Source organism: Cheilinus undulatus, linkage group 11 (genome assembly GCF_018320785.1).
Source record: "Cheilinus undulatus linkage group 11, ASM1832078v1, whole genome shotgun sequence".
Lineage (NCBI taxonomy): Eukaryota > Metazoa > Chordata > Actinopteri > Labriformes > Labridae > Cheilinus > Cheilinus undulatus.
The window spans coordinates 27,911,091-27,934,051 of record NC_054875.1 but is presented as its reverse complement, the minus strand read 5'-3'; the positions used below and the strand labels follow the sequence as shown (position 1 = coordinate 27,934,051).

Here is a 22,961-nt window from a genome sequence, read left to right as displayed (position 1 = left end):
GTCTATACCTGGACTAACAAACATGCACAAACAGTCCTGTCTCATTATTGCCTTATGTTGTGTCTATGGCGGGCTATGCCCAAGTAGTGGCCATTATTGGCCCATGCAGAGTACAACACTTATTCAATTTGTTTGAAATGTCACATATGGAAGCTTTCACTCTCATCTCAGCCCTTTGAAGTCTGTAGAGCTGTGAAAAATGCAGTTGACTCCGCATGTGTCTGCCAGCACACCCACACATGCACACACATGTAATGTTCATTCAGCAAATGCTTGTTCTAAAAGTGGCTTCTTTACAGCAAAACCGCTGTTATTTTTTCACACATGCTTTATGATTTGTCTGCCTAATAACAAGCTGCACATGTGCTGGCCTGAAATACAAACACTCTGTTAAAAAGCACAAGATAGGCTACATTAAATTTGAGTGTTACTTTAAAAAGCAAACAAGTTTTTCCAAAGAGATTATGCAAATGTAACAGTCTTTTTATGGGGTTGTTGATCCCTGTATGATAGCTTTATGGTAGCTCACCTTACATATTTTTGTCCGGTTAGTATTTTATAACCAGTTTTAGCATTTTCGGAGTTCTAGCTGTCTCAAAGTAGTATATATTTTCATTTTGTGATTACAGAACACCAACCCCCCTTTCTGTTTCGATCCTGACGTTATCTGGCAGGTACAGTAATGAGTAGCCAAGCCTTGATGCTTCTTTAAACTGAACAAAAGCTACAAGTGTGCTTTATTTTTCCCTCTATCCCTATACCTATTCTGTATGGTTTAAAATGCAGCACAACCATGCAAAGAAGTTTAATTTTAGGGCTCCTGTAGCCCAGCTTCTCTTCCATTAATTCCTATTGTGATATTTTTCACATTACTTTCAGTGTTTTCTTTGGGTTTGTTTTTTGTCTTCCTCTGGGTGTTGCTTTTTCATTGTGAAGTGAAGAAACAGAAAAAATTAAATACCAAAGTATGAGTGTGGGCATTTGTGTGTGTGGTAAGATAAAGGAATTCCCTAGATCCTTCTTGTCTTTTATCTGAGTAAACATGCTTTGTCTTTGCCTGTTTGTTTTGTGTCATATTTCTCTTTACGCTTTCCTGTTTGCTCGGTCTTTGTGTGTTTAGGATGGTACTTACAGCATGGTGTGCTAGGCAGGGCTGAAGTCAGTGAAGGTAATAGAGGTCAGATGCTTACATGATGCTTGTGGTTTGGGTTGATGGCATCATGCAATCTGCTTCCATTTATTCAATTACCTTTCTCTTCTCTTCCAAGGCTGAGCTTTTAACGTATGTCTGAACCGATGCATCTAAACAACCTCAGGACCTGTCCATGACAGATCCTTCCATTCCCTCATAGATACTGCCAAAACAAAGCTACTTGGCCGCAGTCAAGCTGGATGTTTGCCCAGTAGTACCATATTTTCTATTCATTCTTCATTGGCATATAGGTCATAATCAAGAGACAGGATACTTTGAGGTTTTATGTAAATATGCTGACTTTCTGTTCTTGTAAATTTCTTTGGAAGTGTCCCAGACAGGTATTTTGTAGGGCTACCCTGGTTAGGTATCATAAAAAAAATTCTTTGGGTGAGGGTGTGAAGGTTGTGTGAGACTCAAAATTGTCTAATACCTGAGGTCAGATTTTTGCAGACTCATTGCATACCTACTGTTACTGGTGCAGGACACCAAGATCTCTTCCCTGGAGAGGAACATCAGAGACTTAGAGGATGAGGTCCAGATGTTAAAGACGAGCGGCCTGCTCCACCCTGATGACAGGCAGGATGAGCTCAAGCAGGTGGAGGTCTACAAGAGCCATTCCAAATTCATGAAGACTAAGGTAGAGCGTCTGTGCATGCCACCCTTGGAAACTTAACCTGCTTGAACTAAGCAGCGCACGTTTTTTCTCAAAGCATCAATTACAGCTGCATGCAAACAGGATACGTGCATGTGACTGCTGCATGCTGTTTGATTATGGGGCATAAATGTGGAAAAACTGATTTGACACTGCATGGATCAGTTTGTTTCTGTCTTGTTGCCTCTCAATTTGAGCATGGCAATTCCTTTTTTCCAACTAAATGCTGGTATGCCTTACCTAATTGACTGACTCAGAAAAATTATCTTAAACATTCCAAAAGCACATTAAAAAAGGAAATAAGTTTGACTTTTTCATGTAAGAGGCTAAAATCTAAAGTTTTATATACCTTTTATTTGGAGTGGGGTTGTGTCTAGGGATGTGAATCAAGAACCAGTTTTCGTTGAGTGGAGTTTCCAATTGGTTCAATCAATCAACATCATTCACATTTTATCTTAATGATTCCCTTATTGATGCCTTCCTCCAATGTGCCATCAAAAACGCGGTCTTGCATGAGGGAGTCAGCAACAAGAAAATAGAAGTTGAGGATATAAACAAACATATACCTGGGTATACTGTATTGCTGCCAGGGAAAGCTCCATCCTGCTGATAGTTAACTCTACAACTAACTTATACTAAAGCAGCATAAAACAGCCAACAATTACTGATGAATTTCATCTAGATTTCACATAGTGGGTATAGATAAGTTAAAACTTTAAAAAAAAAACCTTTAATGGTTTTAATTGTGCCTGGCGTTGCTGCTGCAGGACCTGTGGGTATTAATAAATGTCATCATTTCTCATCATTGATCTACACCCCCCAAAAAAAGAAGAAATAAAGTGTTTTTAAACACACGCTATCTTGGATCACATGACAACCAGCAGTGCATGTCTAACAGTTTGACTTTAGAGAAGACCATACCGCGATGCCAGAGCTGCGCCAAGCCATGTCACGTGTGTATCTGTGCGCTGCTATGTATGTGCGTAACATCTTAACAGTAGTTCTGTCATCACTTGTAAAGCATCTTCATACACAGGCAGTGTTGCTGCTGGTGGAAAGAAGCATATTTTTGAGGAATTTACTATAACTGTCCGTTCATCACACAGCACCATCTTTATGATAGTACTCAAAGCAAAACCGTTGCTATTTTTTAGTACAGTATTACCGTATGACTGCCCTTTTCTAGTGGACTGTCACAAAAACAGGCTGAAACGGTCAAATGTATGGCTTTATTCCTCAAACAAATGATGCACAAAAGGCAATGTGCAATGTCTGTCAAACAGTGATTTTATACAAGGCATGCATCTTTTTGCACAGGAACTCTTGATTTTGTACAAGATTTCAATTTATTCTTACACTTAGAAACTATCTTTATATTTATTCTAAGGTTGTTTTTTATTTAAGAAATTAGCAGTAGTGTCGTATTCTAACTCAAGCTCAGAGATTGAAGGTTCAGAGAGCAGTTTGCTTTAACTGAGACATTTTCAACAAAAAAGAAGAATTTTTTTATATTTGTAACATGTTCTCCTCCCAAATGATTGATGTTTAAAATTTTAAGTTATCAGAACTGTTTTTATTACCAGTAATTGAAGTGTGCTTGTCATCGACTCTCACTGAAGGTGGCATACATCTTGTTCGGTGTTCAGAGAGAGACTCAATAAAACTTTGAGTTGTTAACAGTGAAAACCTATAGTCTACTTTTTTCAAAAAGAAAATTCACAGAAAGGAATCAAAAAGAATTCATAAAGATTTTAATTTAAGAAGAATCAATAATGGCATTGATATCAATAAAATCTTATTAATTCCCGTCCCTAGTTATGTCAGGGTGGCAGGGTACTAAAATATTTGGATACTGCTTGGGATGAGTATCGAGATCTGGGAGTTGGTTGTTCTGCAAGAGCACACTAGCGTCCTATCAGCTTGCAGTGTACCATGTGTGTTAGATGCCCCGTCTCTAGATGGCAGAGATACTTTTATAAAGACTTCCTCAAAAAGTATCCATTCAGACTGTATGATACAGCTGAATGATAAATCGTTTAACACAGTAGTTTTACATATTTGCCCATGCGCACCTAAGATCAAGCCAGAACCTCTTGAGACACCATCATATTCATGCCAAACAGCCTCTTTAACACATATAAAAGTATCTTTAGTTGTATAGTTCTAGTAATAACATAAGGTTGTGCAAATTTCTAAGGCACACCTTATCAAAAGAAAAGTTTTTCTGATTTTACAGACTCTAAATAAGCTCGTAACACTGCTACCGTAACAGATTATGTTTCCTTGAAGCTCTTGTGTGGGATAATGTTACACAAGACAGTCCTGAATGGCTGTATTTACATTATCAGTGCCACCTCATCCTGGTGCTGGTTAACACCTTGTGTACATCTTATAGCTTTCACAGAAATTTTGTGTTTCACTAGTTAGTGAATACACATGCAGGGCTGTTTGGTATGGAGTGAATATGGCAGTTGAAGTTTCACTTTGAGAAGTAAACCCCACAGGGTGCAGGTAACATTTTTCTATAAGTTTGGGATAGTGATGGCATTTAGCAATACATTCCATGTAATACCAACAATCCATTAGTCTATTTGTAAAGTTTATTCTGAAACGTATTGCCTTTGCTGTACTCTCCCCACTTTGTTGGCAGAGTTGTTAGCAGAAGGCTGAAACAAGCATGGCAAAAATAAAAAGGGTGCTCTGCTTTATCAGAGCAGCCTTCAAAAGTAGCTGATTAAAAAAAAATGTTATTTGTGTTTCTGAACAGGAATCACTTACTTTTTGGTATCATTTCATGTGTTTGTTTGTGTAAATTAAAAAGAAAAAGATGCAGTAGTAGTTTTTTCAAGTATTTCAATTTTTTTCATCTAAATGCAGCAGTGAAATGACAGACAAGCACATATTGAAATATGCACATGGACATATGTACAGGAGCCATGTTAAAAATGCTTGTATCAGGTTTCTAGCTGAGTGTCCATGATGTCTGAGTCCATGGAGTAGCACTCCATGTGAAAATATTTCTCTTTGGTTCATTAATGGTGCTCTTTGTAGCACCCATTTGTCATTGCATCAGGGGAAGTTCCTGATGCAATCATAAAAGAGATATTTTTATGAATGGAGACCTGACAGATGAATGTGAGCTTACAATGACAGAGGAAAGAGGTCTCTCCTCACCCGTACTGACCTGGAATGATATACATCACAGTGATAGCTCCCGCTCCTGTGTCTCATCTTTCTGCTGAACACAGAAAGACAAAACACACATGGATATGCACTGGCACTCAGATTCATTCTATATGCTTGAAGCATTCAGGGTCCTGGTCTTTCAGCAGCAGCTGTGACCAGTGTTGAGGTGAATCTATGATAAGAGAAACCATTGAGGACAGCATTCCTGTCTGTCTGTTTTCCTCTCTGGGCATTTATAAAGTACAGAGTGGCTTTTGAGATCAAGAAAATTAGTTTGAGTTCAAGCAGAACTTCACCAAGTTTTACTGTCTGAAGACTAAGCGTTGTGGTGGAAGAGCACACAGCCAGCTGGGAATTCTTTTTAGTTTCCCACCACAGTTTCCCAGCTGGCTTTGTGCTGTAGTTTAGTGGCTTGCTCTTTTCTTGTCTTTTTGTCTCTGTAGGAGCAGGCCTTGTCACCATGTGTGCCTCCCACCAGAACAGCTCCCACCCTCCTCCTCCTCCCCGCTACACAGCCCAGGATCACAGAACAGGCAGATGTACCCCTCTCATTAGTCTCTCTCCTCTCTCATTACTTATTTCATCTTACCCACTATTCTTTAAATACCTTGTTTCACTTTTTATCTGTAGTGCTTTATCACCATTATCATGTCGCTTTTTCCAATATGCACCCACTTTTGGACTTATTTTCTCTTTTTGTTTTGACCAATCTCTTAACTCTTGAATCTCTAACCTATTTGACCTTGTCTCACACCATCTGTTTTTTACTACAATTAGATGCTAATTTTTACCATCAGTCCAATTCTGACTAAAATTACAGACTCAGGAATAGTGGATAGATCCAGTGATCTCCATCATCATTGTTGCGATAACAAGCTGTAGTGGCATTTTGCTTAAAGGAAGTGGAGGGATTTCTGTCTATTTTGAGGAATTACAAACCAGATAGCCATCACATTCTATGGCTTCTCACTAGAAACTGGAAAATTCTTACTGTCTGTTGAGCAAAGTAAGGAGAGACATATTTATGTAAAGCCTGCTACTGGCACACATTAAGCCCCTCCGCACTGGGGTTGAAACTAAGTTACAAGGAAAAAATAAACAATATTGACTCCTGTTTTGATATCACAGCAGGAAAAAAAATCAGAGTCCTAGACACACAATGTTCGATATTAGGGGTGTGATGAGATCTCATTGCTCAAGATCTTGCAAGACTGAAATGCCATGAGATTTTTCTCATTGAGTCGAAAATGTCTAGCAAGGCGCGCTGGTAGTCGAGTAGTTAAGACGCACGCCATTTACACAGGTGACCCGGGTTCGAATCCGGCCCGTGGCACTATTTCCTGCGTGCCTCTCCCCGCTCTCTCTCCTGTTTCCGACTCTATCCACTGTCCTTTCAAATAAAGGCAAAAAGGCCAAAAATAAATCTTTAAAAAAAAAAAAAAAAAAATGTCTAGCAAGATTTACAGCCTGCACAGAAGCAGAGCAGTCGCTCCCATGAAGTAGTCCAGTTGAACACCCATGCAATAGCATCTGACACTCTCAGATAGTTTGTGTGGCAGCTAACAAAGAAACAGGGCATCCTCTGTGACCTGTCTGAATCACCACTGATCCCCGTGAGCCTGGACGCGCTGGTTTGAGCCAAACTTGAGTCCCACCACAGAAAAAACAAAGCTGAGAAGTAAATGTACTGCTGCTTAATACTTGTGCAGAGTCGCAGTGAGAGGAATAGTGTTTTTAACAGGGTTGAGGGATAAGACCTGATACAGCGTAGTAACGCAATATTGTATGTAACTCAAAAGCAATGACTAGTTTAATTCAAGTCCGTGGGAATGGGTTGGCTGTAGAATCCTAACATGTGAGTTGGCGTATTCTCGTCCTGTCAGTTGCAGCCATCTACCTGAGTCTTATGACGTCATTTAAAGGTGAAACAGCATCAGTGTCACCAGACTGCTGGCATGGTGCAAGACATCCGGTCTCATTTAAACAGAGCTTAACCCAATGTTTATTTCCCACATGAAAACCAGGCAAAACAGTTTTTAAAAAGAAAAGAAAGGAAAGAGAAGATGAACTCTTCTTGCTTATCATTCCTAACAGTTATAAAGGTTAATAAAAAATGTAAAATCTCATCTCTTCTTGTCTCATCTTAATCTCGTGAACCTGAATTGCATCTTGTCTCATCTGAGCCAACTGTCTCATTGCACCCCTGTTTATAGTTGTTAAACAGATACTCTGATCCCCGGGCAAATTGTCAAAATGCACTAGTACACTGGCAACTTTCAGCTCCTCTACTCTCTGTTGTGATAGACATAAATGTAACTTTTGTGGTTTTATGAGATGCCAAATGAGCTTAGGAAACATCAGGATTTGTCAGCCTGTGAATTTAAAACCACTGCCTCTGCTTTCTCTCTTGCCTAAGGTGACTTTGGGTGAAAATGTGGTCAAGATCTGTAGTATTTTAAAGCTTTGACACTTTTGTTAAAAGTCCAGGATTTTAAAACGTGGTATCTCAGAATATCACAGTATCAAAGTAACTGCACAGTAAGACTTAATTGGACCCTGACATGAGAACAGAAACTGATATAACCCCCTTCAGCAAATCCGGTTCTTACTGGGACTTAAAAAGTTGGAGTTGTACCACACTTTTTGCCCCCTCCACTTTCATTACCTACCCTCTTTCCCCTGCTCTCTTTTTTATTGGCTCTCTATGAGAATGGGTTGATTGGGCAAGCTCCAGTCCAGTCAGAATGCCCCTGTTGAGTACTGAACTTTGCTCACATAATTTAAGAAATCTCCCTTTGAATCAACATTGTGCATTTTTGGCAGCAGTAGACAGATGACAATCTTCTGCTCCTAGCTGCCTCAGCACAAAACCTGCCAGTGCATTTGAATTTCTCTGTGGTTTTCTGTCCTGCTCTTTTTTTGTTTCTTTCTTAGAACAACCTGTAATCTGTCAGATATATGACTGTTGTATGGCATTCTGTAATGCTTTGTGCCTTCATGTAGTTCCCACTGTTTGGCTGTTCGGCTTTGTCCGTCCGTGGAGCAGACGGGCCAGGACCTCCCTTAGTGAGTGGGAATCCTGGCTGGCTGATACAAGAGGGACACTGTTGGCATTTTTAGACTAAATGCTTTACAGATAAAGGATTCTGTATCACAATAAATGTCACAGCATAAGAATATTTGGCTTTCACAACACATGTTATCATATTAAAGCACTCTAGCATAGCAGAATGAAAAAGTTAAGCTTTCTGTCATGTGAATAAGATGATGATCGCTATCACACTTTTAATTGTGCCCATATTGCTCTATCTGTTATTAAAAAGCATGTTGAAGCCGCTTTCAAAACAATGTGCACTTTTGAAATCCCTTTAGGAGGTACTGATAAAGGAGAACAAAGTTTATAAAATAGCGCTTCAGTTATTTCATATGCAACAGCAACCCAAACACTGCTTTTTTAGTTGGTGTGTATTTGCTTAATAAGTGCGTGTTTGCTTGAGAAACATGCTCCAAAATGTTTTAATAACTTTGAAAGTTGTTTTTTTTTAAATCTTGAAGTTTATCAGTTCACTCAATGGCGACTAAAAGGTTTTCATAACAAATGTGTGCTTGTGTTTTCTGCAATCATCAGATAGAGCAGCTGAAGCAGGAGCAGAACAGGAAGGAGTCGGAGATGCAGGCCCTGCAGACCAAACTAGAGACACTGACCAACCAGAACTCAGACTGCAAGCAACACATCGAGGTGCTTAAGGAGTCACTCAGCGCCAAGGAGCAACGTGCCAACACTCTGCAGACAGAGGTCAGTACGCTTGCATGTATACACAGATCCACAGATGTACAAATCCACAAATACAACCGCACAGATGCAAACACTTACCATAACACACAGAGACACCCAGCTCTCTGGAAACCACTTGTAAAGATACACACAGCCTTAGATGGATGTGGCTGTCTGGCACTGAAGATGTCTCTAGATCACCTTAGTAATAACAGTTGGAAGGGCTATGATATGCCCAGGCTCTTTTAGCTTCCAGTGGTTTTACAGAAGTTAAGAATAGACTCTACTTTACTGTTAAAGTTTCCTGATTTGTTCCTCTATTTCGGTTGTCATTTAGCATGCTTGCTTTTGTTAAGCAAATTCATTTTAAACAATATGTTTTTGTTGTCCAAGGACTATTGGACAGTAATGCATCTCCAGTAAATGTTTGCTTTTCATGGTAAAACACGATTTACCAATTACGACCAGTGGCGGGGATCATCACAGCCACACATTAGTGATTACGTAATGTTACCAAACTTCAGGGAGAAACCCTCCAGGAACGAACAATCCTGCTGTTCTCTGTCTTAAATTTTTTCTCTTCCTGATGGGAAAGGTGGAAAAACATCCATGCATGTGGCTCTTTTAGTCCACCAGTGTGCTTGTGCATGTGGGTGGGTCAGTCTCACAGACGGCAGTTTTTTCTTGTACTTCTTTGAAGTTTCTGTTCTCCATAGTTGTAACGGTTTTATCATTGCTGTCGGGGATGGAGGCGTGTCTGTGTATGTGTGTGGGGGGTCTGGTGATGTTGGTGGTGGTGGGTCATTTTCTCTATCACTCTCTTGACTTGGAACTTTTACTTTAGATCTCATTGTGTAAGGCAGTTGAGAGCAGCCTGCTAACTATGTCCACTCATCATTACAGGAAGCAATTTGGAACAAAATTAGGCCTAATTGTAAATACATGTGCAAGGAATTTTGGCCTTTGCAGTTTGCTGAATACATCATACTTAAAGGAATTGGTTTTCAGTTGGTGGGTTTTTGTGTGTAGTTGTTTTTGTTTGTGTGCCCTACTAAGATACATATAATTACCTGCGCCATTAGTTAGTTAGTTAGTTTGTTAGTTCGTTTGTTTGTTAGCAACATAACTCAAAAAGTTATGGTTGGATTTTGATGAAATATTCAGGAAATGTCAGAAATGGCATAAGGAAGAAGTGATTGGATTTTGGGAGTGATCCGGATCACCGTCTGGATCCAGGAATTTTTTAAAGGATTCTTTACTATTGGGAGATAGGGCTAATGGCTAAGGTCTGCACTGTTACCACTTTACACCAGGAGATGGCGGACATGAGTAACTTCAATCCCAGCAGCATTTTGGGTGTGTTTCTATTCAAAGTTTTGGAGTTTATAGAGTTTGAAAGACGCACGCACGGTCGAGGAGACGAGTGGGAGCATAACAGAGAGACAGACAGCGAACTGTAGCAAGAATACTCACAATGCTGGGAGGAATAGAGGAATATTCACCCTCTGCCATGACTTCTAGTCGTCCAGAGAGATCATGGGTGAGACTGTCAGTCCATCTGTTGGCACTGGCAGGCAATGCTTCCACTATGACAGTCCACCCGTGGCGAAGCCAATGCTTTGCCTCACCATGTTTCCACCCCACTGGGGCACATGGGGACGGATCCAGGAATTTTTTAAAGGATTTTTCACTTCACACATTGGGAGATAGGGGCTAGTGGCGGAGGTCTGCGCTCTCTGAGTGTTTTCTAGTTATATGTGTGTTTGAGTGCATGTATGCGTTTTCACCCCAGGTGTAATGTTTTGGTGAGAGCAGGGTACATGATATCCTCAATGATCCTGGATTTATGCCCCCCTTAACTTCATCACATGACCTCTAAAATCTTAAATTACAGGAAGAGAAAAGGAGCAAAAGACTCTGCAGCTGAGGGTTATCTTTGCAGATTCTGCATCTCTTTCCTAAGGCATCTTGTCTGCAGGAAACTTTAAGACAGCAGTTTATGGACAAATTTTCTGACACAATTAAATTTCTCACCTGTGGTAAATTGTAGCTACATTTTTGTCAATTTTCTAATCTCCCTCTTTTAACAATACAGGAAAAAAAATGTTAAAATATCTTGGTTCATGTCTTTAAAAGAATCAATAAGGACTGCAACAACATATTGATTAAATTGAGGATTTGGAGTGTTGGCAATGATTTTTTTTTTTAAATTTACTAAAATTTGTGAAGTTTATACTTTCATTCATTTACTGTTATTTAGAACTATCAGTAGTTGGTGCAGCCTATGATGTATTAAACATGAGACAAAAAAAGAGAACACAAAAGATGCAAAATAAAAATTAAAACAGAAGTTTAAAGCCTAGTATCTCCTGATTTAAAATGAAAATAAAGACAATGTAAAATGCTTATTAAAATATGTGCATTTTAGAGCAAAGTATTATATTTATGAATCATAAAGTATGCTACCACATTGGTGTTCGTTAAAAGCTGGTGCAGAGGTTACTCTAAAGCAAAATCCTGACTCACGTAAACATAGGACGCAGTGTTGTAATTGATCCAGAGCAGAGCACTTTAATACACACTTGAAGTCAGTGTGCTATGCTTCTACATGTCCATGCATAGTCTTTAAAATATACTAGCAGCTGTAAGGTCTTTGACCCGCTATGCTTTCACATTAGGAGGCTTTTTAAAAACAACGCTGGGGTGAGGGAGAAGAAGCCAGTGGGTCTCCCTGCTCTGCTTCTCTTATAGAAGGGTACAACTTTTCTTTATTGTATGTTTTGTTATTCCTTCTTCTTTCTCTTTTCCGCTGGTTGTTTAATAGCGTTTCGCAAACGCTTGTGAACATTACTGCCACCTATGTTGGCAGGTTAATACTTGTCACATTTGTTTACTTTAGTTTGCTTTTTTTTTTAAGATTTAATTTTGGACTTTTCATGCCTTTATTGACAGAGGAGGACAGTGGACAGAACTGGAAACAGGGATGAGAGCTGGGGAGAGACATGCGTGTACATTGGGCACACCTTGAATCACTAGGCCACCTGCACCTCTGAAGTTAGCTTTTTTTTTTTTTTTTTTTTTTTAAAGAATTAGGATGTATTTGTGATGTGACTACCTGCACCTAACTGTCACCTCTGAACTGTGACAGCTCAAGATGAATTAAAATAGGGCTCAATGGAGTGGTTCTGGAAGCACAAATCTCATTCATTTCTTTCCATAGTGGATTTGATTTATCAGCCATGATATCAGAAGTATCAGAGTTAGACTTATTACAAGCTACCTGGGTGTGAAACGATAATAGACGCTCCTGTAGAAGACAGAAGTTGGCAAGATGTCAACCTCATTTTCAGAAAAACTGTTATTTCACAATCACTGCCAGAAAATACTACAATGCCCACAATCCTTGAGTGTCAGCAATGTCTCTGAATTGGTGGGGTCTCTTGTTACCATGGAAATGGAAATGCTACTTTTTCAAACCGGGTCCCAGAGTGAACAAATCTGTATAGGCCTATTGTTTCATCTCTGTGTGGACAGCCAACCACATCTTTCTTGAAACAGTTATGTCATACATAGCATAGTAAGCCGCATGCAGAGTCAAATCAAGACAACAATGGATTACAGGGTTGTGTTTGTGCTGCTAAAAACTTCTGAGCTTATTATGGCCTTTATAGCAAAATCTGATGCTCCTTTACCACCACCAAGAACAGCATACACCAAATGTTCTTAGATCAGTCATGGCGACATTATATTATAATAGATTATATGCATGCTTCGTAATCTTTTTCTCTCCTTTTAATGCATTTCTGTGGCAGCTTTAAAGCACCACTTAAAGGCTTGGCATATATACTACAGTTTTTTCAGTCGTTTTCAGTGGTTCTGTACTTGCACGGACATTTCCTGAAATTATCCCATGTTTACAGAAAACGTTTTCAAAACAAAACGGAAATATATCGTTTTCATCTCCATGTGGACAAGGCCTAAGATAGGCAGAGTTGATGCGCTGATAGGTCAACAGGCTTTAACGAGCTAATGACTACCTGACCAATCACTCAGCAACTGAGGTCTATTTGGTATCATAATATCAGTAACCTTTGAAGGCTAACGCTTCCCTTTATAAAGACATATAAGAAGTGCTGCTTGATTTGTTCAACCTTTTGCACTTCTTTGCTAAAATGCTGTATATGCAGAGGGTAGAGGTACTTTTACGATGCCAAGAAAGAATCCATCTACAGGTAAAATTGTTTAATTCTTAGTATATCTGTACTATGTAGCCTGTCTCTTCCTCTCTCACAGGCTGCAGGGGTGAGGTGTAATCAGATCCAACATGTCTAGATTACAACAAACACACAGTACCACACGCATAATAATACACACAAGAGCATGTACACCGTCAGGGCTGATTGCTGGACTCTCATCTTTGGTCTTGAGTGTTTTTCCTGCTTTGAAGTGGTATTTTCCCTCTCTTAGGGAAGGCTAGGGTTTCCAGGGCTAAGTGGGCAAACTAGAGGATGAGTATAGATACTGAGTGTGCTTTAGAGCCAGCATTTGGCTGCATTCCTTTAGTGACTGTCATTCATTTGGCAAGGATGCATAGCCATTTTTACAGGGTGTATTCATTCCACTTATATTATTTCATTGTATTGTAGCTGCTGGGATCACTTTTCTTACATCTCTGTTGGCCCAGGATTTCTTTCCATTTCCATAATGAACAATCGACTGTCCTGCTTCTCTGTATAGACATGAGTGTGTGGCAGATGGGACCCATCATTAATGACAGTGATTTGAGCAGCAGTCTGCTCCCACAGAGCCAGACTGGTTTCACCCAGCCCTCAAGAACAGCTTCATCTCACAGACACTTGTCTTTAAAAGCAATTCACATCAGTAGAGGGGAGCGAACAGAGCCGGCATTGTGACCATGGGAATGAGAAAATGGAAGTGTATTTATTTGTCACTCAAAGTTAAGGACAGCTTCCAAGTGGACCTGATTGAATCCGTCTTCAGATAAATGAAAATTGTGGAAAATAATGAGTGTACACTTGTGGGAGAACATTGTGAGACTGCTGCTGCTGCCCACGTCAGTGGAAACTTAACCCTTTAATACAGAATGTGTATGTGTCTTTCCTGCCCCGATGAGGACAATACAAGGCTGTAACTCTACTCCATTAGATCAGGTAACCTATCAGAGACCTTCCTGAATATTTAACCAGCCAGCAGTTGAGGACGAGGCCAAAACCTTGTTGGAAAAGAAGCATGTTGGCATGTGCTTTGACTAGGTCTAGTTTTCTTTGAAATGTTTAATCTTTATACAAAAAGAAACCTGATAAGACTGTTTTAAAACTGCCGACAGGATATGCACAATGCATCACTGTATTCTTCTGTTGTACAAAAGTAAGGCCAAAATACCCCCACAATGGGTGCTGACATATTGGATTGGTGACATTTTTTTAGAGTCAAGATACATGCAGAAGGGAGCTGACTGATGGAAACTGATGCCACACCCCTTCTGGTTATTGAAGCACACATTTGACTTACAGATAAAATTACAAAGTTCCCTTAGGTCAGTACAGTTTCCAGCAGAGCAGATCCATGTGTCGGTTGTTGAATTTTGGAGCTGAATGACATACCGTGATGGCAGTGTGCATATGTGCAATTGTCACGTCCTGTAAACCAGAAACACAAGCTTTCTTGTTGACCTGCATTAAAGTCTTCCTGAAATGGCTTCATCAGTCAGAGAACTGAGCACTGTGTAGGGAGAGTCTGTGTGTCTCTTGCCTGTATGTTCAGGCCACAGGTAGTGCTACAGCTGTTACAGATACACAAGCACAATGTGTTAGGTGGACGCTCAGTTATGTCAGGCTGTTCCTGGGTGAGTGCTTTCCTGCTATATGCAGCACCTTGTCCTGATGCTAGTTAATATGTTACGTTAATGGCACAGACATGCTGTATGTTCATAACACTGCTGCAGCTAGGACCATAGTGTGTAAGAATCACAGCAGAGCAAAACCGTGAGCTTTTGTTTAATCATAAGTTAAACCCATGGGCCTCGTCAGGTCACCTGAAAAAAATTTTGAGTGTCATTAGAAATGGTTGATGACATTTAAGTAACACAGAAGCAAGTCCTTTGTGAAGTTTGTTAAATAATTAAACCAAACCATAGCCTTTGTGCCCCATGGTTTACTGCCTCTTAAAACCAACTTATCTGCAGACCGCACGACATTACTGTTGGCTGGATGGACACAGATATTTTAAGCTTGTTCTTTTATTATATATGTGGATGGTACATAAGACAGGCCTTCCTGCCCTGCTCATGGTGATTGCAGACACTGTGCAATAGTCTACACAGGAGAAATCCCCTGACGTTTGGTAATCTACTTACGGCTCTGCTCTTGCTGTGCGAGGCTGTACAGTCATATGATTGAAATATCAGACACATCAGAAATTTATCCATGTCAGAAGTAGCTATTAAGTCAAAGGCAGCTGTTGTGTCCCCACAAACTGCATACTGCAAACAAATCACATGACTCAACTCAAAAATCAGGAAATCAGGTCAGAATATGCTTAAAAGTGCATAGTGTATGCCTGGCTGTAGATTAAAGACCAATTGCAAGATCCGCCCCTTTTTGTCTTTTTTTTTTTTTTTTTTTTTTAATTAGGAACCCCCCCCCCCCCCCCCCCGGTATTCCAGCAGTTTGCACTGTTGTCCCATCTGTTAACATGGAGGTGGCGGGGTTCATGTCCTATACTCCAGTCAATCAGCTGGGACAACTCCAAGTCTTTTGGCTTCACTCCTGGGCAGTTGTTGCGCCGTCCATGTTAATATACAGTCCATGATTAAAACATGTTGGCCTGTTTATTAGAAATAGTTGCTCCCAGTCAGACCCTGTAACGCCATGCTAATGTGCTCAACCTGTGAGATGTTTTTCCTTTTCAATGTTAGAAAATAATTTTGGTCGAAATATTTTCTAAACTGATTTTTGATTGTTAGGACAGAGAAGTCACATCTTACTTATGGTTGATATGGTTGCATCTTATAGAAAATCTACAAATTTAAAAGACAAAAGAGAGCGCCAAGCAGGAATAAAGTTTGTCATAAGTAGGTTAGAAAAAAGTAACTATTTAGATTATATTTCTAAAAAAATAGCCAACCCCCCCCCCAATAATTATGTATAATTTATGCATTTTGGCTGTAGGAACTTGAACAACAAACTTAATTTAAACACTGACTGACTGTATGAACATTACTTTGGCAGGTTGTTTCCCTTATTATGCCTATATAAATAACTTTATGGCGCTCTCTGTGTCTTATTATTATTACTGTGTCTGCTCTTCTCTCTGGAGGCAGCTCTAAATCCATGAGAGTCATGCAATATGAACAATTAACTTCTGTCTTTTGATGCAACAAATCATGATGTATTAATGTCTTTGGCAGATATTAGTCCAGGTTTTTATTTAGTGAAGGTGGACAGGCTTTGATTAACATATTCATCTCTCTAAAAGAGCGCTCTGCAGGTGTCTACTTGCTCACAGAGGGGAAATCCAGACTGAAATAGGTTCAAGGTGATTATGTCAAAGCCTGGAATCAGCCACATAAATAACTCAGAAGTTTAACATTTGATATTTTCTTCCTCTCCTAATGCCAACAGAAGTGTTGGTAGCAGCACGTCTCCTGCAATGTGGCAACATGTCTGTGTTTACAGTGCGGTTTTTCACTTTAACTCTCTCAGATGTGACCTCAAATATCTCATTTTCTCTTTCATCACCAGCGTTTGCAGCGAGTCTGCCAGCAGACCTCCGCTGAGTTTTGATTCTGAGGTTGAGGTGTAATGACTAGAAAAAGATATAAATGACTCAAGAAGGACTTGCTAACATCAACCATTATGACAGTGATGAATAGGGAAAACAAGATGAACTTAAAAAAATGGGATCTGGAGTGAAAGAGGGAAACATTCAAGGATAGACGGAGCGTCAGGAGGAAGTTAGGAGTGAGAGAATGAAGCAGTTTGATGGATGGAGAGGGCTGTGGGCTTTTGTCAGTGAGTGATGTGATGGTATGGTGTGCTGTGGTCCCTGCTGGACTGTTTTTGTTGATCTTTCCTTGTTCTTTACTGATTAATGGTTCATATAGGTACTGAGGCGGAGGAAAGATGTGGTCTCAGCCTGGTCACACTCCTCCTCTGCCCTTCTCTCACTATTTTCTCTCTCTCCCCTTCTTTCTGCCTCATTCCCGTTTGCTCCCTCCTTCCATATTTCTTTGTTTTTATTACTATCTTCCTTCTCTTACCCCATATTCTCTGCCCTGATCTTTTTTATTTTTTGTCCTAAAAACAGTATGGTGTGTTGGGGAAACGTGGCTAAAGTGAGAACTTTATGAAAACTCAAAGCAACAGTCAGGTGTTTGGGTTGGGTTGTCAAGTTACCAGAAATCTAAACTTCAGTTTTATTCTAGTGGAAATCAAACACTATTTATGCCTGCAAAAGTAAAATTCGTAGGTACTAAATATAAGTAAACTAGTAAATTCTTGTTTTTATTTAACAGAAATTGCAGGGAAACGCCTACACACTGGCTGAATCGCACAAAACATTGGTAAGGAAAAATTGACAATATTTGTGAACAGTTTAAGAAGTTTGCACAAATTTACTTACTACTTACCACTATTGCTATTCAGTATTTGATAATGCATTTATTCTAGTCTTATAAACATATCCAAGAAATGGATGTGATTTTTTAAAATCGACAATATGTAAATATTTTTTCACCGAAATGTCTATATCAATTGAAAATTAATACTTCAATTTTAGATATGTTTTTTTAGGTGAGGTCTTACATTACCTTAGATATTTCCAACAGTTTTCAAAGGCAAAGAAATACTTGATTTTTATGGATGTAATTGAATGTGTCTTATTACAGCGACGGTCATGATGGAGCCATCATGACCAACAAGACTTACAGTGAGCTGATAATTAAAGTTATTTCTCACTGCTGACTTGTTATGGACTATGATTATTCTTTGCTGTTAGTTGCAAGTTTAGTCACCATGTTTGACCCCGTAACTCGGGACTATCATCCCCACTAGGAATCTCCAGGTCGAGTAGAGATAAGTAGCCTGTTGGACCGGCTTTGCACATGTTATGCCATAAAGTCCACACCGAACTCTACTTTTAAACTAGTGGAAGTGTAACTTAAGTTGTGTCATTGTTTGGTTGTTTCAAGGAGAAGTAAGGTTGATCTCAACTAGTAGAGCTTTATGTCCAAATGAACCAAAGTGTAACCTGACAGGCAAGATCGACTGTTTCAAATATCCACTGCATAGATGTATTTCACATTCATCTGGGAAAGCTCCCATAGAAAGTGTATGGGAAGGGCAGGGCTTTTGAAAAAATTCTCAGAAGGTGATTGGAGGAATGTCTGTCACATTCATGACGGACCAATCAGAGCAACAAGACAAAATGACATAAGCATGTGCTTCTCTTACTCTTCCAGGATACCGCTGACGCAGACTGTTAATGGCGTAGTTTCTCTGAGAATAAAATTGATGCCAAGGCCTGTCAAGAGATGTGCAAAATATCTTCTCTGCCAAGACAAGCTTTCGGTGTGGCTCTATGCACTTGCTTTAAAAAGAAATTGTGGTCCATTTCTGATTAAACTGCCACTTTCCTACAGTTACATCCAAGCTACCTGCATCTGCGGCAGCAGCCATGGATACACTGGTAAACTCCACCTGTAATGATCACATACCGATGCCAAGGCAGGCTGGGAGACGGGCGAAACATCTTTTCTGTCATGAAAAGCTTTCGTGTGGCTCTCTACCCTTGTTTTAATATAGGACTAAGCTGAGTCAGAACGAATCACTCTACTATCAGCCATTGTATTTACCCAACTATTATACCAAACTGCTAACTCACAAACTCAAGCTGAAGCAGGTCGGCAGAAGAGCGAAAACATCCCTTCCATTATGAAAAGTTTTCAGTGCTGTTTTTATTCTTTGTTCAAGTACTGGTAAAATTAACACTGTACTAGAGCTGTATCTGAGCCAATCACCGCACTGGAGGCAGCCAACTAAGCTCCGCCCCTAGCTACACTTTCCTCAGATGATGCCTGTTGGTCTTAACAGTGTTTGGTTTGGTACAAACATTGTGGATTGGAGCTTTCAAGGTGGATTTGCCTGATGACAGATGAATCCCCCTGCTTTGCAAAATTAACCAAAATATTGTTGCAGATATGACACTTTCACTTGATTTAACCAATCAACGAAAAGCATTTTCCAAATCAGTGTTTGTTATGGTGCTGCCTCTTGTGTGTTATTGTCTCTAAACAGGGTAACAGTCGAAAATAGTTCCTGTGAACAGCCTTTTATCCTCAGACAGAGCCACAAGTGGATGAAAAATATGACAACGCATTTTGAGGTGATTAACAAAACCTACACCCTGAACCTTGAGCCAGTAAAATAATAATCTCCACTCACGGAAAATGATGTTGTTATTGATACCAAAATGCCAGTAAAATCCTCGCAATCCTCACAGTTATCCCACCTTTCAAAACTATCATTGTGACAGCACAGCTGCTGCAACCAATAGGAGGTCCATTGCTTATTGCATCAACTTCTGAGGCTCACTTCTTGTTTTGAGTTGAGGAGTCTGTTCATTACAAACGGCAGTCCTTAAGGTGTATTTACTAACCAACAATTTGGTGTCACAGATGGATATGTGAAATTCTTTAATGAAACCAAAACGCTGGTTTACTTTTTATTGAATTAACCGTATGCAGTTTTTTAAATAGTGTTCTCAGTTAGAAACAAGAAATAAACAGTAGAGATGGATGGAGCTGAGCAGGGCTGCTCTTTACTTGTCATATTATGTTGTTGTTCTAATAATGGGCCACCAGGCAGCAAAAGTCACATACTGTAGATTTGTTGCTCCTCACCACCATCATTCACTAAAATTACAGAGATTGTGTCATTGTAGGACATGTGGAATCAGAAAGTATCAATAATTTTGACAACCTTAATGTGGCATAAGAAAACAGTTCATACTACAGGCCGACCTGTGAAAAGAAAATAACCTGCACTGTCTTTTACACCTTAAACCCACACAGCCTCCTGTCTCTTGTTGTCTGCTGTCGAATCCTGCTGTTTCGTATTTGTGCTACAGAAATGACCATGACTCCACTAATTATCAGCTCAGCATTGAAACACCTCCTGTAGTAAAGAGTGCACACCAGTTGTGATATGACCTCAGTTGAACCAAACTGACCACGGTCACCTCTCTCGGACCCAACAGCGTACTCATGGGTTCCCAGGGCGCTGCGGTTTTGGGATGCAGCGTGAGCAGCAAAGCTTCAGGGCCCCCCAGTACAAACATGGCACGGTCCAAAATAAAGACCCCGCAAGTTCTTCAGAGGCCATGTGGAAAAGCCATAAAGTGGAGTTATAGGGGTCAGAATGGGGATGAGATAACTAATGGTTTACACAGGAGAAGAGGTAAATATGCGTGTACACTCTGCTGCTTACACAATCAGAACACATGCACTGAAGTGTTGTGCAAATATGCATTCAGCATACTTCCGCACAAATGATGTGTTGCGTTAAAGGTAAATAACTTTAATTTGAGTGCTATGATTTGTCCTGCATGAATTTCTTTGGGAAGTGTGTGGGTGTTCAGTCTTGTTTTCAAGTTTTCTATTTTTGCACGTTATGAAACTAAACAAACACACAAAAGTAATGAGGGCTTAGGCTTGTCTACTGTCAGTCAGCAGCTGGTTAACCAGTACACAGTGAGGTGCTGATAGGGAAACTCAGAAACAATGCTCTCTTTTCTTTTGGGTCTGACCTTCTCTCCGCTCAGGGTCAGACTGCTTTGCTCAGACCGCTGACCGCTAATTTCATGTACATAGATATGTACACACACACACATATAAAAATACTCACATAGAAACATGCCACAAGAATACAGTTGAAAAGTTTTCAATCCCACTTAACAGGAAGTTCAATCTTTGTAAAGTGTCAGCCTCACGATAAGCTGAGTGAACCAGAACTTGCAGAAAGACAATAAGGACAGTTGAGTTTTTCCTTCCCCTTTTTGCCTCTTTTCCGTTTTGTTTTTTTCTCTGCTGTTTAACTACTTCACATTTGAAATGAAACAATGACTGTCAGGTCCGATCAGCTTTCATTCTTAAAGGTGGTGTTAATATCCATATAATTGAACAGCTGCTTTCTGTTTGTGGTTTATATTTAAACACCACAAGTTCAGTGGATGAAAACCACCAACTGTGCTTTTGTATTAGCATTAAATTCTTCAGGGCCATGTGCAAAAAGGCTTCCTCTACAGACAATAACTTCTATTGGGTTTGGCTTGAGGAGTTCTCAGTCTAAAAGACTGATAAAGCAGTGTAACAACCTACTGGCCACTTTATTAGGTACACCATGCGGATACCTGGTTGGACCCCCTTTTGCCCTCAGAACATCCTTAATTCTTTGTGGCATAGTTTCAACAAGATGTTGGACACATTCCTCAGGGATCTTATTCCATATTGACTTGATAGCATCGCACAGTTGCTGCAGATTTGTTGACTCTACATCCTTGATGCAAATCTCTTGTGTCACCACATCCCAAAAGTGCTCTATTGGATTGAGATCTGGTGACTGGAGACCACTGGAGTACAGTGAACTCATTGTCATGTTCAACAAACTAGTTTGAGATGGTTTGAGCTTTTGGTGCATTATCCTGCTGGAAGTAGCCATCAGAAGATGGGTACACTGTGGTCGTGAAAGGATTGGACATGGTCAGCAACAGTACTCAGGTAGGCTATGGTGTTTAAACGATGCTCAATTGATACAAAGGGGCCCAAAGTGGGCCAAGAAAATTACACCATTACACCACCACCAGCCTGAACTGATGATACAAGGCAGGGTTGATCCATGCTTTCATGTTGTTTATGCCAAATTCTGATCCTACCATCCAAATTGTTTTAGCTGAAATCAAGACTTATCAGAGTGCACTGTCATTCAAATCAGGAGTGACCAAACTTCAGCCTGTTGGCTATCGGTGGCCTGGAATCCATATTTAACTTGGCTGTGGGAAAATTCCTGACATAAAATGAAATACGGCCCAAATTAGAGCGTGAAGCTTGTGCTTTATTGTACATTTTAGTTTGACTGGCGATGCACAATAGAATTCTTTGTAGAAGTCATCACTATCAGCCGATACAAATATATAAATAGAGTTCAGATCTGATGAAAACCTGTTTGACTTGTTTACTGAGCACAAATCAGGATGATAGCAGGCGTTGACTGTACGCTGCAGACCACATGTTTGCCATAGTGACGGTTCAGGAAATAGATTCCCTGGAAACAGGATGTAGCAACTGGCGCTGAGGTGCTGGAAATGATCAGGAAAAATAATCAAAGAAGGAGCAAGTGTTAATGAGGGGGAACGCCTGTAGCGTCTCTTCCTTTACATTTGCGTGTGTGTAATGCATGTGTATCTTGTGTGTGTCCATCTCTGCCTGAGGAGGTAATGATGATGGATGGAGGGCGAGGGAGGGATTAAGGCAGCTGTGCTTACTGAGAGTTGGTTTGATGGTACGTGGGGTGAGTCCCCTACATTTTTAGTCTCATGTATCCATCCCCTGGTACAACAGCAAAAGCCTGGCATGGTTGACTTTTAAGCTTTGGCAGAAAACATTCATTCATTCTCTCCACAAAGATCCTTTTGTCAGAGGATCCTGGGAGTTCTCCACTAGTATGTGTGTTCGTCCTTGTCTTTTCTTCTTTCTTTATACATCTGTTCTTTCCCATGTTCCCTCTGTAGCCTGTGGGCAGACAGCTGTGTTCTTGAGGTTTCATCCGCAGATGTCAGAGTCTACAACGGGACTTTGCCCCCTTCTCCACCTTACAATCCCTGCTGTGCAGCAGTTTATATCCGCTTATTAACCCAAATTGGCCCTAAGGTGATCCGTCCATTATGTGATTCTTGATCAGAGCTGTGACTGTAGCTTTATCCCTTTGATGACACACACCTCAAATAACAACCAGCCTAAGAGCAGGGACAGGGAACTTCCCTCATTTCCTCATGGATCAGCCCGGTGTCGTCATGTCTGGTGTGGCCAGCTCAGGTGGAAAGGAGATTTTCTGTTGGTATTTTAGCATATTTACACC

General features: G+C 40.2%; 1 protein-coding gene across 1 annotated transcript in view; it reads left to right on the top strand.

Annotated features, from left to right (window-relative positions):
- LOC121517063 (ERC protein 2-like) overlaps window positions 1-22,961 on the top strand; it is a 238,706-nt gene that overhangs the window by 23,128 nt on the left and 192,617 nt on the right. The window contains exons 5-6 of the mRNA XM_041798572.1: window positions 1,677-1,832; window positions 8,662-8,829. Coding sequence (XP_041654506.1) covers window positions 1,677-1,832; window positions 8,662-8,829 — 324 coding nt within the window. The remainder of the gene's footprint in view (window positions 1-1,676; window positions 1,833-8,661; window positions 8,830-22,961) is intronic.